This window comes from Halyomorpha halys, unplaced genomic scaffold (assembly GCF_000696795.3).
Source record: "Halyomorpha halys isolate HHAL.00 unplaced genomic scaffold, Hhal_1.1 Scaffold501.1, whole genome shotgun sequence".
NCBI classification, from domain to species: domain Eukaryota; kingdom Metazoa; phylum Arthropoda; class Insecta; order Hemiptera; family Pentatomidae; genus Halyomorpha; species Halyomorpha halys.
In genome coordinates this window covers 273,921-292,518 of record NW_027105273.1, presented here as the reverse complement: position 1 = coordinate 292,518, position 18,598 = coordinate 273,921, and the positions used below count along the sequence as shown (strand labels likewise).

Sequence of the window (18,598 nt, the reverse complement as noted above, 5' to 3'; positions counted from 1 at the left end):
TATAGATTTCCCAACTCTAAACGCAGGTAAACAATTCAGTAAAACACATTCACGGCTAGAAAAATAGGGAAACGGATTTCACTGATGTAATGGTGGAAATACGGACGCTGATGTCCGCATATATACAGCTGAATCTGTTGAAGAGTTAACGTTGGAAGGTTAGACGAAAGCGGAGGTGGGATGATTGCATGAAAGCCAATCTTTTATGGGACACACTTATTTATATATCGGCATTGAACACTTGGGTTCGCTAAGCCTTTGTTATTATTAATGTAACTATTTCGTTTCAAATCAGATATGAAAAATAAAAAAAATATTATTTTGTTCATTGCTTGTTACACTGTGTTTTAGTTTTAGGAATATGCTTTCCTCTTGTACAATGTTTTTTTTTTATCTATTTAAATAATAAAATAGATTTTATAATTTTATTATTTATTTATATATTGAAAGAAAGTTATTAATTTCTATCCCTTGAAAGGCCTTAGAAGTATATTTTTTATATAGTTATAAACACAAACCCAGGCAGTCCTCCGCAATGGTCGGGTCGAGACAGTTTAATCCTTCCTCTCTCCCATTCCTACCCCCCTCACGATAAAGGTCCTTTAATAGATTTTTCAGGAAGGTCTCCCCCTCCCCATAACGCGGTTTGGAGGGGGCTATAATATCTGAGGGAATTGAATGCTCTCTCCTCGCTAATTCACAAAGGAAGCTTATTATCAAGGATAGAATCTAGGATTTCAAAAAAACCCATTTATCCTTTACAATGAGACCCTTATTTTTAGATATTTACATCGCTTCAGGAACTGTACTGATGATAAGCGATAGTGGTGAATGTGTTCTTTTCAAAGAGAAAAATAATAAGGAACCATTTTTTAGACACACTTTGTCGTGAATTGAAAATTATAGGATATTTTTGAGATAGGTCATCAAAAAATTCCACCTCTACATAATAGGATTATTTTATTTAACTATATTTAATATTTTACGGTTTTTTGAAAAGTGCCTTATATAGCATTTTTTATAATGACGATGCTTCCTGATTTTTTAATATATACAATCGCTATTTAGCCTCAAGTTATGCATTTAAATTTAATAAGGTGTTGTTATTTGACCGTAGATTAATATGTGTACAGGACGGTCAGGAGTGCGGTTCGCAAATAAACAAAATAAATATTTATTCATGCCGATGTTTCGAACTGAATTTCAGGTCTTCATCAGAGCTAAAAAACAAAAAAGAGATACCAACCATCATCCAAAGAAATATAAAAATTAAAAGAGACAATAAACTAACAATTTTTATATTTCTTTGGATGATGGTTGGTATCTCTTTTTTGTTTTTTAGCTCTGATGAAGACCTGAAATTCAGTTCGAAACGTCGGCACGAATAAATAATTCTTAATGTTTATTTGTGGGCTGCACCCTCCCATCCCCCACACCGACTATCTTATCCACTCATTAAAATTTTTTTTTTCCTTGCAAAATACCAAGTCTTCATTATTGTTAGGCATAACATTATTTCGAAATAAACATACTTAGTTAAGACTTATCTACTCAGTGCGATTGTTATTTTATTTTAGTTTTTTTTTAGTTTTCTTTCTTGATTAAGCAATTATATATTATGATTTATATTCCTTATTGTCCTAGTGCAGTACCTAATTTCAAAAATACTATTATAAAGACTCCACAAAAGTTGTTTTTTGACTTTTAGAAAGTACAAAACTACTAAAATGGTGAATATATATAAAATAAAATGTGAATTAATAAAAAATTATTTCTCTCTAGTTTAATTATTAAAGAACGTGAGTTTAACGGGGTTCTAATGAGATTTTATTCATGAACATTTTGATTGATCGTAAATAATAATTTGTATAATACTTTTTTTTTATAGATGGTGTTCGCTTAAAAATTTTAACAATAATATAATTGAGGAGTTTTTCAATTTTTTTTTTAAGGCATGACAGAACATGGAGGTCTAAGGCCGGGCGCGATGTACTACGGGAATATATGGCGCGTTTCTTGACGTGGTTTTCATGAGGTGCGTCACTCCCACGCCTATTTTGCTGTGTGCCACCCATTGGCTAACGGGCCTTACAAATGCTCGGAGGAAGGCTGTTAGTGAGTGTTTATTTTGAAAAAAAAAACCGGGTAGGGCCGGGGTTCGAACTCACAACTTTTGGATTGGTAGACAGGCGCGTTGGTAGGCATCGTTGTATTTTTAATTTTAATTGTAATCAAATTTGTAGGTAAGTTAAATTCTTATTGGAAGTTGATTCGTAGCACCTATTTAATAGGGGAAATTTCTACTTTGAACTAAACTGAATAAATTTGGATAAAAAATTTTAATTTTTTTATTATTTTAAGATGTGGATTTATGAAATTTTGATAGCTTTCTAAAATCCAAAAGTAATGAAACGTTAACCTCGTCTAGTCTACGTAATATTTTCTAGATAAAACGAATAGAAGCCGTTCGGGTATTGGATAGAGGATATTCCCTAAAGCCGTCAAATAAACGTCACCGGAGGAGCTGAGGCCCATCCATCAATAATTTGATTGATGAAGTTCAGGCCTGTTTCAGGATCTACACTTCGGCTCATCACAGTGCAGTGTATATCTCTATGCAGTGGAGTGTATATGCTAGGTAAATATACTGCTAATAATTCCTATGCTAGATTGATCAAACACCAAATAACGATATAATGAGGGAATAGGTTAATCCAATTAACGATTAAAGATAGATAATACCAGTATTGTAGTAAAAAGTTATTTTGAACAACGTGTTTTATAGTAAAATAATCAAGAATTAGATACTGGATATGTCAGGTATCGTTGAAGACTTGCACCAGATATCGTACATTCTCAGACTCAATATTAAGGATTCTAGAACATATTTACTGTTCAAAAAAGTAAGAACCGAATATAAAATTTAATTAAGTGCTTAATTTTTAATTAATTTTTTTTAGGAACAGTAAATAAAAAATAAATTTCTTTTAAGGAAAACATTAAGATATAAATTTTCATACGAATAAATAGTAAACATTTTTTTAATGCTTGCAACAGAAAAGGAACCGAGAATTGATATTAATTCAAAAACTGATATAGAGAAGAAAATGTGAGTATACTTTGAATAACTCTCAACTTTTCTTTTTTTTTTTTAATCCTCCTGCCCTACCATCGCTGGGATGCGGCAGCAACTCTCTCTATAGTTTTGTTTTATTAATAATGGTTGATTTTGTGTGTTTTTTCCTCTATAATTTTTATTGTTATTAAATAATTAATAAATTAATATATTTTCTCATTTATTAACTATAATTAAAATGTAGATTTAACTTTTTCCGTCAGCCGTGGACTATTTTTTTCCTCAATCATTAATAAATTGAAATAATATTATTTTTATTTACTACCCTAAACTAAAAAAAAAAATGGACTTATTTATTTAAGTGTTTCGACCACTATGGCCATTTACACTGGGTTTACAAAGTAAGTAGAGTACAATTAACATATTCAGAAAGTTATAATTACAAAGTGAGAAAGTTACAAATTTACAATTACAATTACAAAGTGAGAAGGTCACAAATTTACAATTATAATTACACACTTACAATTACAATTACATATTTATAGTTACAAATAGAATTGACGTAGTTAGTAAATTATGCACCCACTTATACATGCCGGAATTAGAGTTAGACTATATGTCATCATAGATATTAATGATTTGTAAAAAGTGAAAAAGTTTTGTAGTTGTTGTGGGATCTTCTCTCAACATCTCCTGTAAATCTGAAGAGAATCGGTGTGATGCCTGAGCAAAACATTCAGTGAGAATGTGCCTAACGGTGAGATCGTTTCAGCAGTAGCCACACATCGGTGCATTTTCTTTTTTCATGAGATGACCGTAAAAATATACTTAACTAGAATTCCTCGATCTATTTCCTCCAATGGACTTGTTCTAATTAAGTTAGTTCAGTGAACCTTCTTCTAGGTTTTATTATTTCCTTGATACTTAGTGCTTCATTTATATGTGTCACAGGGAGAAGTTACTAAGTCTTTCCTCAATACTCGGTATTGTAAAATATAAATAATTTAATATTATATATAACATAAATTGTATTTAATTTCTGAATCTTACAAGCTATTAGGTAACTGCATCAGAATAAAATGAAACAAATAAACCTATATAGTAAATAAATAATGAAAAAGATGAAATATGTACATGAACAAAATTAGTTTGCAAAACATTTCCTTTTATAAAAGTAACGTTTAAAATATTTTCGGAAAATGTTTTATTGAAATACTTAGTGGTTTGTGTTGTTGAGGTAGGTTAGTTTTTATGTTGAGGGGAGTTGCATGTATTGGATCATGGCGGTTGTTATTGTGTTGTGGGATAAATTGTTAATTATTCTCATAGATAAATTTTAAATTCTTTAAAGTTTCCTTTAATTGGGTGAGGCATTTTTGAACTATGGTCGAATAACTGATTTCTGCATAACTAATTTATTATGGAATTCAATCTTTCTTCAGAACATAGCGCGGTTTTACTCCTAATGCATTCAAATACTATTCCTGGACCCTCTCATTCCCTCTTCACTGGTTACAGAAAAGGTGAACTGGAAATATTTTCAGTCTGATCTATAAAACGTACTAGACTTAGAAATCCTATAGACAGTCTGACTCCGCGATCGAAAAACTCATGGATCGAGGGATGTACTTCACGGGAGTCTTTTTGGACGCTTCCAAGTTTACCTGGAAACCCCATACTAAACTGAAACGACAAGAAACTGCTCGTAGATTTCGATTACTGCAACACCTAATTGACAAACGCTTAAATTCCTACTCACAACAAAAAAACTATTTTATACCATGATAATCAGACCAATTTGGACAATGGTATTGCCAAGCGAGGCAAGTTGGTGGAGATTTATCGCCCCCAGCCCCCACCACCTGCAGAGTACCTCAAGGGTCTGTGCTTGGACCTCTATTATTTGTAGTCTTCACAGCGCCAGCGGTCGCCATCAAACATCTACGCCTCCAGCATGAGAGCTGAACTGGCCCTCCGCCACGCACAAGCCACCTCTACTACCATCGTAGCTGCTCTTAAGAAGGATGGCATCAAAGTTAATCCAGCCAAGACGGATGCCATCGTGATGTCTTTTCAGAAGGGCAAGAAGAGCAGACTACCCCAGCGGTTCGTCGTGGATGGCGAGGGTCGGAATATCTCCAACACCATCCTCTACCTCGGCGTAACTCTTGACCAGCACCTCACCCTCTCCAGTCATGCCAAGGGGAGACTAAAGCTAGCCCGGCAGAAGTCGCATAGGCCATCTCCTGGCGTCACAACAACTTTCACTGCGTCTGAAGCTACACATATATAAGGTCATTATTCGTCCAACGCTGCTTCATGGTGCACCACTAATGAGACACCTCTACAAAACGACACTAACCAACCTACAGAGTTTCCAGACCTCCCTTCTAAGGCAAATAGTACGAGGAACATCACTCCACCGGGAGGTGGCAGAGCACTGTTCCCTTGGTCGATGTTCTCGCCTTGGGAGGGACTTCTGGCTCTACAGCCTGAAGTCATCACTTCATAAACGCCAGCCGGAATAGCTCCTCCCTATTCCTAGTGAGGTCACGGCAGACTCATGCCATCATTGATGACACCGCCTTCAGCGGACCCGCCAATTTATCTTATAATGCCACCCTGGCAAACCAAGATCAATATTTGCCTGCATATATACATCCATTTTTATTGTATATATTTAATTTGTTTATGTTTATTTTTCTAGGAGGTCAGAAAAAAAAAAAAAAAATGATATTGGGCTCTGGGGCTCTACCAAACCATCAAATTCCTCCCGTATCGAATCCTTAAAATCTAAAATCCTCCGTAATATTTTTGATGCTCCTTATTATGTCAGAGATAAACTCATTCATAACCTTAACATCCGCTTCATGCAGATTTATCCCGAAATAGATATGTGTCCTTTCATTCCAAAATGCTTACCCATTCATACCTATTAGTTCTTAATCTCACATCCTTAACAATCCCTGATAATCTTCCGAGGCGCCTGAAAAGAAGATGGCCAAGGGACCCTCTAATTTTAATTAATGTTTGAAGTACCACCAAGTGTTCGAAACTTACCTCAAATTTACTCATTTTATTTTTTGTACAGTTGTAAATTTCATTAAATAAATAGAAATTTTATTTTGGGAGCTTAATTTGAATTTTTTAATTAATGGGAAAATTAAAAAAAATTATTTCGTATATCTACCTTCCTATTGGTATGTTCTATTAATGTGAAATATGAGTTCAGAGTTAAACTAAGGTTTTATCATCATAGTAAGAGTTTTTTTTTCCTTTTGGACAGGTAGATCCTGAATATAGCGCGTTGGTAAAAAAAAAACCTCTTCATTTATCATTAGAGATACAATAAGTAATAAAACAGGCTTTTTAGGAGTGCAGTAAATTGTCGAATATTTGGCTAAAATTGTCCTATGACTTAGGCTCCAGATGATCTATAAATATTCCCTGAGCCAACACGTAGAGAATGCCATCTGGTGACAGTACAACATATCGCCATATCCTGCGACAGGCGGTCTTCGGCATCCAGGATCAGGCACGTTTAATAAATGGTAGACGTGCCTCGACTCGACCAGCAGTCAGCTCTTTGATATTTGGTCTAGTAAATATAGCAGTTCCCTTCATCTGGCGATCACGATGTATTTATTCCCTCAAAATACTCTTCAAATTGGGCGATTTGTACATTAGTGCGAATAACCGACAATAATATAAATATAGAATATTGAGTCCTTTAGCTCAATATTTTTATAACTATAAAAATCAGCATTACTTTATAACTATAGTACCAATTATAGATTTATTAAGGCCCTAAAAGTTAACTTAAATATCTCCAAATTGATATATTTTTATGAAAAAATTGCATGTTTGTGAATCTAATTTTACAATAAAATTAAACAAATTGCCTCCATTGTTAAAGCCCAAAAATTTCGTTTCTTTTTCTACTACTTTTTAAGGGATTTTCAATTTTGTTAGTTATAAGTTTATGTTTATTTATTTTTAAATATAAGTCATTTTTCATTTTTAATTTGTTACATAAAAATAAGGAATATAAGGAGGTTTATTGTGTATAAATGCATTGTGGAGGTGTGACATGTGCAGAACGATACCGAAGGCAGTAAGAGCCAGTAACTTATGACTGCATTGGTGCGGTGTTTGAAGGCAGTTTTCTCACCGACCAGCGGGCAGTCACTGACTCACGGACGCTCCACCGCCATTGTTAAGCCAAGTTTGTTGGAGCTGGCTTGGCTTTTTCACCAACTCGCCAGTAGTCACTCCGACTCTCCACTCTTATTATTATTATCGATATGCGCATATCGACTCCCCCCCCCGACCATCAGTGAGTGACTATTTTTCTTTTTCCTCTCTTTCATCGAGCTTCATATTTTTTTTTTGTTTCCCTCTGATTAACTCAATTTAAGTGCCCCGCGGTTTCATTCCCGTTGTATATAAATATTATGTAAGATAACATTTCTTTCACAAGATATTATTAAATTATAATTATACCAAGGGGTTAAATTAAATTATAATTATCGTCAGTGCTGTTCTCGATTTATAGTGCAGATGTACATCATCATCGCCATCTACAGCAGCAGCGTTAACTCACGCATGCACGCATTGCACTCACGCAGAAACAAACGGGAAAAATCTGTGAAGAGATCATTCAACCGCTGAATTATCTCAATATCTCCGTAAACCCAGCGAAAACGAACTGTGTAGTGTTTACACACCAAGCAAAAAATAAATCAAAACTTCTGAAAAAGCTTCAAGGGGCAAACTCAATAATGCTCCCATCAATTTCCACAATCTTTTTGGGTATAAAACTGGATCGACATTTAAAGTTTTGTACCCATCTATTTCAAAAAACAAAAACAGTCAAAAGGAAATCCTACCGCCTACACAATCTCCTAACATCATTGTCCAGTACTCCTATACGCTGCTCCATTGTTCATCCACCTTAATGATGGTACACAGCGCCACCTTCAAAATTCCATACCGTGAAAATTGTACGGACCACAGTGTGGAAGAAGGAGAAACCGCCGACTCTTCACAAATTATTGGATGTCCCAACGGTCCCGGCCTTCATCAAGAGGAGACATATTAAATTCCTGGACTCGTTGAAATATCAGCCAACCCACTATTCCAGATGTTGCAACCAGCGCCCCCACCGGTGCGGTGGCAACAAGCAACATTATAGCTTCTTGAACAATCTGTAAATATTGTAAATAGTCGTAGATTTAGACTTTGTTTTTAAGATCATTAACTCCTACTAGTGATATGCCCAAATACCATTACATATCACACAAATTAACGCAAAACTGTCAAATAAAGACAATACTCATTCACTATATGCATGATTTAAAATGTAACAATGTTTCAGATAAAACAAAACCCCACTACACAGACACTGTTAAACACAAAACTTTATATCAAATAGGGGCTTTGAAAAAAAAATTATACCAATAATGCACCGGTGTTGGCTTATCACCTTAATTGGATCCAGCAACTAACCTTATAATGCCACAAGGCAATCCAAGGCAATATTTCACTGGTACACATAAGAGTGCATCATTTCCCTGTAATAATAATAATGCAGAGAAATGAATAGATGAGGGCTGAGAAGCCTCAGAGATACTTAAATAAAATTATAAACAGTCATTATAAAAAATAATTATAGGTTACTTCCTCACTTTTATCAGTTGAACAATAAAAAGAAAAAAAATGAATAAATAAAAAAGAGAAAGAAAACGATGTAAAAATAATTAAGAATGATATAATAGTTAACATACATATTTAAAATTATATTATTTTACAATTTTATGCAGTCTAAATGGATAAGAAATGATTGAACAGGCGGGATTTAAAGGTATGGGGGATATTGGAGCGACGGATGTTGGAAGGGATGGAGTTCCATAATCCATAATGAACGACGGATAATATGTATGTATGTATTATATGAATATTATAATGAAGGAGGTTACGAAAGTTTTTTTTATAAATTTAATACAGGAAAAAAATCAAAGTATATGCCCAAGTGCACGTTTGACTACTTGCAAATCTATATTGGAGGTAAAATATAGCTTCTATAGTAAAACAAAGTTAGTGAAATAATTCTTATTTTTCGAATGGCTGGCGCCCACGTTAGAGGTTGAATATAGACTAGACGTATCAGTTACACATTTTCAGATAATGATGCATATAACAATATGGATAAAAATTGTATAATATATCACTATTCATTTTTAAGAAATTTAATTTTCATGTTCAATAGCCACGAAGCTAAATCTTTAAGAGGTCAGATCTGTCTGCATTCTAATTATCAATTACTACATTTTCTAATTTTTATTGTGTAATATTACATTTTGTCATATTTATATACAAATATAATAGGAACCATAGAGCTAATTCACACCATATCTACAAATACGGTGAAAGTAGAAACAAGAATTAAACATAGAATGAAAAAAAAATAATACTTAGTAAAACAAACTCTTGAACACAATCATTCCTATTTACAATTAGATTGAGGATCTCCGAACTGAGCTCCTTTCCCCACTTACGGGGGAAAGAATAGGACAACCTGGTATTAGAAGCCAGTGGAGGATGAGTGAGAGCGCTAGCCGCAGACGCTCAGAACATGAGTGGAAAATCTGGTTATTGCCAGAGCTTCATTATAATTATTTACAATAGCTCCTAAATCTAGGTCTTGATTCTGTTGCAGCCTGGGTAGAAGACCCTCCTTCTTCATCTACCTGCTCATCGAGTGTGTCTTCGGCATAGCCACAGCATTCGCTCCGGACTTCACCAGCTGGTTGGCCTTCAGGTTCGGTGTCGGGTTTACGGTACCTGCCATTTTGGGAACTCCTTACGTTCTAGGTACGTTAATCTTTTATTTATGATAAATATTGACCAAATTTCTAATGATTGATTTTAATTTTTTCTAATGAACATCTATAAGGATTTATTGGTATAAAATAGAGCTTATCTCGTTATTTTCGAAAATTGAACTTTAATATTGAAGGTTAAATAAGAGATCTCCAAAGCATGGAACACCACGAAATCAGTTCGCCATTTTGATTATGTTTTAAAACTGACGTGATATTAAGTTGTCTCCTTAGCATTAAAGAGCCAAAGAAATTGATGTTCGTCACCTGTCAGGCACCACTTTTGGGAGACTCACAGATGACGAACAGTGAGTATAGACTCTGGGAATCCTGGGGAATGTATAACAAGTCTCCTGAGCAGATCCTTTACATTTTTAATATTTGGACGGGGTTGGCTACAAGAAGTAACTCAATTAATTCTAGACATATTTAGAGTTTTCATGTGGTTAGACTGAATCGTGCGCAATAATCCAATTAAAACAATATAACATCCTATACATCTACTTATAAATTATAATGAAAAATACTTATACGATACTAATACGATAAATTATATTATAGAATATAACTTAATATTCTATATTGTATTCATTATAAAGTCATGGTGGTGTTTCTATGAGTAAGACTAAGAATCTTTTACAAAAAATATTTCATGGTAATTTTCGTACTAGTTCATTTCGTATTAGTTCGTTCGATAGTTGCAGTTCGTAACCTTTTTTTTTCCTACACCACAGTGGGCTATTACGCCATTTTCCCTCTCGCAGCCCAATACAATTTGAATCTTCCTCTTAATTGGTCCGCATCTCGATCAACATCCTCTAGACCAACACACGCCAAAAGATGGTCCCCATCCATGTCCCCCATGTTGCATAGAGGACATTTCAGGGAATCTACGATGCCAATTCGATGGAGGGGTTTTTGGAGCAGATCATGTCCTGTTACTAGCCGAAAACAGGCCACTCTCTCAGCTCTGCTAAGATTGCCGGGGATTCGTTTATCCTTAGGCTCTACCACTTCTTTCCTTCCGCTTGAACTTTGTGTCTAGCGCTTGTTCTGTCCTTACAATAAGAGCTTATAAGTGATTTCACTGTTCTTTAGGAAAGTTGTAGAACAGGCTGGTTCTCTGCACAACCAAGCTTAGCCAACATGTCAGCTTGCTCATTACCATCTATACCAACATGGCTTGGTATCCCTTCCTCTTTTCTTCATGATAGCAGCCATGTTTCTGCACTTTTCTTCCGTGGGTGACTCTGCGGCACCTGGTGTTGTTAATTTTTGTACTACGGTTTGGGAGTCACTGAAGATTACCTATAATAGAACCTTTATTTTTTCCCGTATATTGTTTAAAAACAGCTCCGTTTAGTTTTAAAACAACTCGTTTTCTTTTCTTGGTAAAATAATGATCAAAATTTAGAAATTACAAATCGAAAGAAACGGTGAAGGGCTATTAACTAAAAGTCGGGAGAGAAATGCTTTATTTAGCCGTACTGCCCAGATACATTAGGTTGCTACAAACAGAACATACCAATCAATCCATGATCGGACATATATACCATATATATATTCACATGTATAACAATAATTTTTTTTCTCCTTCCTTTTTCTTTTACAATCAATATTCATATACAAATATAGGTACTATAAATACTAAATACCAACCAAAAGCTTAGGGACAATGAATTTTATGCAGTATAAATCTATATTATACTGATATAGGTAGCTGTAATCTAACCTAACCTTATTGTTGTTAATTTAATTATAGTTATTAAAATTGATTAGTTAAAGAAGTTCTTTAATTAATCACTTTTAATAACTTATTATAAAAAAATTATAATAACTTCTTTAAAAAAAGTTATTTAAAAATAACTTCCATTCAATCATGCAGAATAACAAACAGACAGCAAATCAACTTTTTGAATTTCCGAGATACTCAAAACTTTTCCATAAAATTTTACACACAAGTTCCCATTTTTCAATAGTTATACATTTCATTTCGAAAATTAAGGCAATAATGACCCCGAAGTTGTTGGTGCCTTAAAATTATAATAAAAAAAAAAAAGTTACTTTTTTCATTATTATTAGTTCAAACTAAAAACTACGAGGAAAAAAGTGCAAACCAAACTAAAACAATTCATATTTTTAATGTTTATATTTAATTTATTAGAATTTATTATTACTATTATGGCACTGCACTGCCTGCAAGTCTACAAAAAGATCGTTGGATGGGGGCTGTATTTAATTTACTTAAAATTAGACAATTAATTGAATCAGTACAGACGTGGGCCCACCAACTTTTGAAAGTCCATAAAAGCTGTGTCTACGACTTCATAACAATAGTCCTACATTACTGTTACATCAAGAAATATCTAAGTCCTTCCTCTGACGTATCCTGCAACTCCGATAGGTCACACAGGTCATACAAATTTGATCTATGTGTCAATTATATTGTTATTGATTTTGTAAATCTGTGTATTGTTTTTCATAATGCACTTTGCTCATTTGATTTTATTTTGAAAGCTTCCCCTTTATTTTATTTCTACCCATCTTTTTATTTCCGAATGTTTTATTTTAATTAAATGTGTATGTTTCCATTATTAACTCCGTCCAAATTAATGTTTTTTTGGTTCGTTCTTTCGAAATCCTTAAAAAAGTGTCAGTACATTTGAAGTGACTATAACAGCATGGGTACCTCGTTATGTATGCAAAAATATATGACAGAATAAAAATATAGTGATAACTAGATCATTGTCCATAGCAGAAGTTCCTGACTTTAACTAAAATAAATTTTCAATGTTAAACAAACATTTGGTAAAACATTTTAGTTGAACGCCTTTCATGTATGTGGATACATGAATATGTGGTTCATCTGTGCTTTCATATTTCATACTTCACAAACTTTCAGTTTGTCCCAACACCATACAGTCTGCTTTATGCTAAAAGTTTGAGAATCCATGAACAATACCGGCAATGTTCTAAAACAAAGCGTTAAACCTTTTCGATGGTACCCACCCATTATAAATATTTTTGTAAGCAAAAAATATTGCTCAAAATATTTTTTTGTTCTCTATTAGTAATGTTATATCCTTTTTGAATATTATTAAATTATATATGGTAATGGGGAGCTATATCCACTAAATAATAATATATTAATTAAGCAAAGTTCGTCATAATGTTTGATCTGAATGCTGGATAAATGATATAAAGGATAAAAAAACTATTAATAATAACTGGAAGTTTGCTGATTGGGCGTGTGTATCAATAAATGGAAATTGGTCCGGATGCGGTCAAATAAAACTCAAATAGTAAATTGGTGTACTATTTTTATTTGAGCCAACGTTTCGCCCCACGTTGCAGGGCTTCTTCAGGGCTAAAAAAGATACAAGAAAGTAAGTGTGACATAAGTACAAAAAAAATTCCATTTATTAATAATAACAAAAATTATCCACACATTCTCAAACTTCTTTATTAAAATTTAATGTTAGTTATAAAATATAATGTTGTTAGACAGACATGTGGAGAATCTACCCATTGAAAACATTTCAAGAGGAGATCTCACGGTCATCTTTTTTTTCAAACGCCATTACGGGCGGGTTATTAGGAAATTTATCGTAGAAGGATTGATATCTGCTTCTAGTCAAATCAGCATTATGGAACATTGAGGTCCTGATGGAGGAATTTGATGTTTGAAGAAGTGAATAAACATTATTTCTAAAAAAAATTCAAAATTTATTCTGACATTGATATATCAATAAATAAGTGGTTAGATATTAAAATATATTATATAACAAATATAGAAATTCCAATTTAAAATCAAGTAAACTAAGTAATTTAAATTGAAGATCGATTTTCGACTTAGTAAAAAGCTATCTAAAGTTTTCATAAAGTTTATAATTAAGCAATGAGATCCTACTCTCTCTAGTCAAGCTCGTTAGTGGCAATTAGTTTGAAATAATCTTCAGTTCTAAATTGGAACAAGTGGTTTCAAATAGTTAATTAACTCCAAGTACTATTCATGGTTTTGCGAATCTTGAAAAAATAAAAAACTATGTTTTCGATCAAGCGACGATAATCAGATATTTTAACTATTTATCATATTTTATTGTATTTTTTGACGAAAAGCTTATAATGTTAATGAATATATATAAAGTTTATTTTAGTAATATTGCAATACTTCCATAAAAATTTTGAGCAATTGACCAATCTTTCGAAGCACAAAGTCCAAACAGAGCATTGTATATAAGCAGATCACAGAACTTCAAACGAGTGGATTAGATGATGTTGTGTTCCTAGAAAAAGATTTCATTGAATAAAAATATTTTCTTATATATTATTAGTATGACAAAAGTAATAAGGAATATTTTTATATTTAAATATTTATATATAATACTACATGTATTAGAAATTTAAAAATCAATGAGTACTTATTTCTACCTACGTGACTGATGCAAAATTTATCTAAAATAATGTCTCAAAAATAACCAAAACAAATCTTTTTTTTTAATAATTGACTTTATAATTTTATTCGAAATTTATTTGTTTAATATTTATTTTACGAAAAGGAGGTATTTCTATGATTAAATTATTATTTATGAAATGATTATCCTGTGAATTTTTTTAATACATAAGTTTGACACTAAGAAATCAATTTAAGTTCATTTAGTGCACGCTGTTAATGATAACCCTTTAATTGCATCACAAACTCTCCAATCCCATAGCCCAGCCCTCGAAGAATGGTTTCGTAATCGGAGGATTAAATTAAATCCCAATAAATCCCATCGAATCACCTTTACCCTACGTCGTAAACCTACTGACTGCCCTACAGTATACTTCAATAATGTTGCCCTTACCCCTGTAGAACAGATTCGCTACCTTGGACTAAATCTGGACAAATGGAATCCTCACACAAGACTGAAAAGACAGGAAACAGCTCGTCGATTCCGACTATTACTGAACTTACTAGACAAACGGTCCAAACATCCAATTCATTACAAAAGACTGATTTACAGGAAAATTATAAGGCCTATCTGGACATACGGAGTTGAATTTTGGGAATCCACTAAACCTTTGAATTCCTCTCGTATCTAATCCTTACAATCCAAAATCCTTCGTAAAATCCTAAATTCTCCCTAATTTGACACAAATAAAATCATTCACAAAGACCTTAATGTTCTATTTGTAATCGATATAGCCCGAACCAGATGTCAATCCTTCCATTATAAGCTCCCCAAATTCTCAAACCCATTAGTTGCTAACCTTGCTTCCTCTTTCATTCCGGACAATCCCCCGAGGTGCCTGAAAAGAAGATGGCCTTGAGACCTCATATTGTAAACATGTTTTTAGAGTGCTACTAATGGGTAGTTTCTCAATATGCTTGTACTATGCCATTCTGATATTAGTTCACATTTACTTGATGTATTTTATGTATAGTTGTAAATATCAATAAATAAATTTAAAAAAAAAAAAAGTTCATTTCACAATCCAAAATCCTTATTTTTCCTGATTACAAATAAAATTATACTTAAAAATTTCGAAAGGATATACCTCCTATAATTCCAAATACTAAAACCCGGTAGTTTTCAATCTTTCATCCCAAACTATTCCTAATAACTCACCGACGCATTAGAAAAGAAGATCGCCCCGGGACCTTCCAAACGATGGTTCCTTCAAAAGTTAATGTGACGACGGCAACAATATAGTTCATTGAGCGAGTTGCTTATACTATGACTATTCAGTCATTAGACTATGTTTTTACCATACTAGTTGTTAGTAACGTGGTAACGTCACCGTTTAAACGGGTTTTAATGTGGCAGTTGCTTCACTGCCGATACCTGTACTGTACACTGTCACGCCAGATCTTTTTTATTTCTTTAAAATACTTTTCATGTTGTAAATGCGGTCAAAACTGCCAATATTTCGCCAAGCCTACTGTAATAAAACTGCCATGACAGTAGATAGAGTCATGATGGCAAATATCACACAGTTCATCTTACTGGTAGCTACAAAACTTGTAGACTGTCTCCATGTAATGAAGTGCGTCTTCAGTGTTCATAATTTCCAGAGTTATTTCAAAAATGTATTTTTTTTTTAATGATTGTTTTGGATTTTTCAGAAACAGTGAATTTAAATAATTATAATTATTAATAAATAAATTTTGAAATGGTGATGGTTAGATAATTATTTTAGAAACATATTGGTTTATTTCAATAAATAAATATTTCACAAAATTATTAATAATTTTTTCAGAATCCACCAAATATTTCCCCAATTCGCAATACCCATTTCATAAGGCTAGGTGAGCACGAGAATTCCAGAATCCACAGAGTTGACTCACAGGTAGTAGAAAATAATTATCTGCCACGGCCGGATTCAAAGCTGGATCCTTGGAATTAGTAGCATGGTACCTTACCACTGTGCCACTAAGCTCTTCAAAATTACGATTACAAAAAATAAATTATTTAATAAATAAAGGGTGTTTTTTTAAGCCCGATAGAACTTGAAATTGTAAAAAATAACACTAAAAATTAAATTGTAATCAAATTTTTTTTTTTATTCGAAAGATCAATACGTGACATTAACATTTGAAAATGATTTCGGGCATATGGGCACCGCGGCTGTTCTTGACGAAGCGCATTCTGTAAAATTGTGTTCAGCGATGAGGCGTATTTTTGGCTTAACGGGTTTGTTAATAAGCAAAATTGCCGCATATGGTCGTGCGATTTGACACCTCTCGATTATTTCCTGTGGGGCTACGTGAAGTCACTGGTTTATGCTGATAAACCAGCAACAATTGACGCCTTGGAGGCCAGCATTGTTCGTGTTATTCGTGACATACGGCCAGCAGTGCTCGAAAAAGTGGCCCAAAATTGAACGTCCAGAATGCGCTTCGTCAAGAACAGCCGCGTTGCCCATATGCCCGAAATCATTTTCAAATGTTAATGTCACGTATTGATCTTTCGAATAAAAAAAAAATTTTGATTACAATTTAATTTTTTGTGTTATTTTTTACAATTTCAAGTTCTATCGGGCTTAAAAAAACACCCTATACATTATTTTAATAGTGGCCTAGTAAATTGATATAATTAAAAGTCTGAATCATGAGTCTTTCATTTCAAAATAGATATTAGGTCCTGAAGAGCTTTGAACTCTGAGCTGACAGTCCTTCGTTTTAATAAACTCATATAAATTGCTATGGATGACCTTTTTCTTAATAACCTTTGTCAAAGTTTCCTCTTTGATGTGGCACAATGTTGTCCTTCTCTGTAAATGTAGCTATGTTTACAATGTTTGAACCGGTAATGGGTTAGTCCTGAAGGTAAACACAGTTTGCTAGGTGTCCTCAAAGATGAAATTAGTGTTGTTTTCTTAATATATTTGTATTCTGCTCTGTTTGATAGGAACAGTTTTTTTTTTGTCAATTCTAATATTTGATTTGGGAAGAATGAGTTTTGTTTTAATCACACATTTTTTGCTAGAATTTTGTGACAGAGAAAAATCGCAATACGCATTAATGTTTCCTTGTGTTGCGCATCAATTAGCAGACTAACCTGAAAGGTAATATAATCCAACATTCCATTCTAGTAGTTGATATACATTCTAGTACATAGTAAAAGTACTAATGCATAGGTGATTAGACAGCATAGAAACATCATTAATGTGTGTGTATTTATTTTATGGAGCGGGGTGGCTCAGTGGTATGGAGTGGGGTGGCTCAGTGGTATGGAGCGGGGTGGCTCAGTGGTATGGAGTGGGGTGGCTCAGTGGTATGGAGTGGGGTGGCTCAGTGGTATGGGGGGGGGAATACTGAGCTACTTACTCTAAGGTCCCGGATTCGAATCCGACAGAAAATTATTTAATCTTTTACTGTAGCCGTATGCGAAACCCGTCGGTTTGAGAGTCCTCCAGGGCCCTGTTTCATAATAAAGTACATACAAATTCTATTAGTCTTGTCGATTTAACTTAATATAATTACACTGACTTGTACAATAATAACTTGTACATTAGTACTTTTTAACTCCTGTAATATCACTAATAATCCTCCCTATTATGAAAAAAATAAGTATTAGTGTAATTGACTCGTTGTTTCGATACTTGTATTTTGAACTAATACTGTTAGCTTTCATTATGAAACAGAGCCCTGAGGTCTACCCAGCCTCATTATGTGGGTATCCTCAATTGGAAAAAATCTGGTAGAAGAGCGTGATTCTGATCGAATATTTCATTGCACAACTGTTGGTCTAGAAACGACCCTTCATGGGTTGTAGTGGTGTAGATTTATTTTATTTTATTTATCAGGATCTAATTTATTTCATTCTGTGTATCCAATTATTTCCCAATATATGTTTTTTCTATCCTCTTCTTGTTTTGTTATGATTTTTTTTTGTATTTTGTATTTTTTTTTTTTTTTTTTTTTTAGGTAAATAATATTCCTTTGTGATTTTAATTTAGGGGCTATATATGTTTTTCTTATTACAGCAATGTCGTGCATATGATTTTTACATGAAGTATGAAATTAGAATAAATAATTAATATCATAATTTTTTTTTTAGGTATTTCAGCTTAAGTGACGGTATATAATATATGAAATAATTAATAGCTGTATAATTTCAATTCCCTCTCTCTCTCTCTCTCTCTCTCTCTCTCT

At 33.3% G+C, this 18,598-nt stretch overlaps 1 protein-coding gene across 1 annotated transcript in view; it reads left to right on the top strand.

Moving 5' to 3' along the window:
* Balat (Beta-alanine transporter) overlaps window positions 1-18,598 on the top strand; it is a gene marked incomplete at its 5' end in the record, with an annotated part of 205,896 nt that overhangs the window by 76,859 nt on the left and 110,439 nt on the right. The window contains 1 exon segment of the mRNA XM_067050159.1: window positions 9,795-9,949. Coding sequence (XP_066906260.1) covers window positions 9,795-9,949 — 155 coding nt within the window.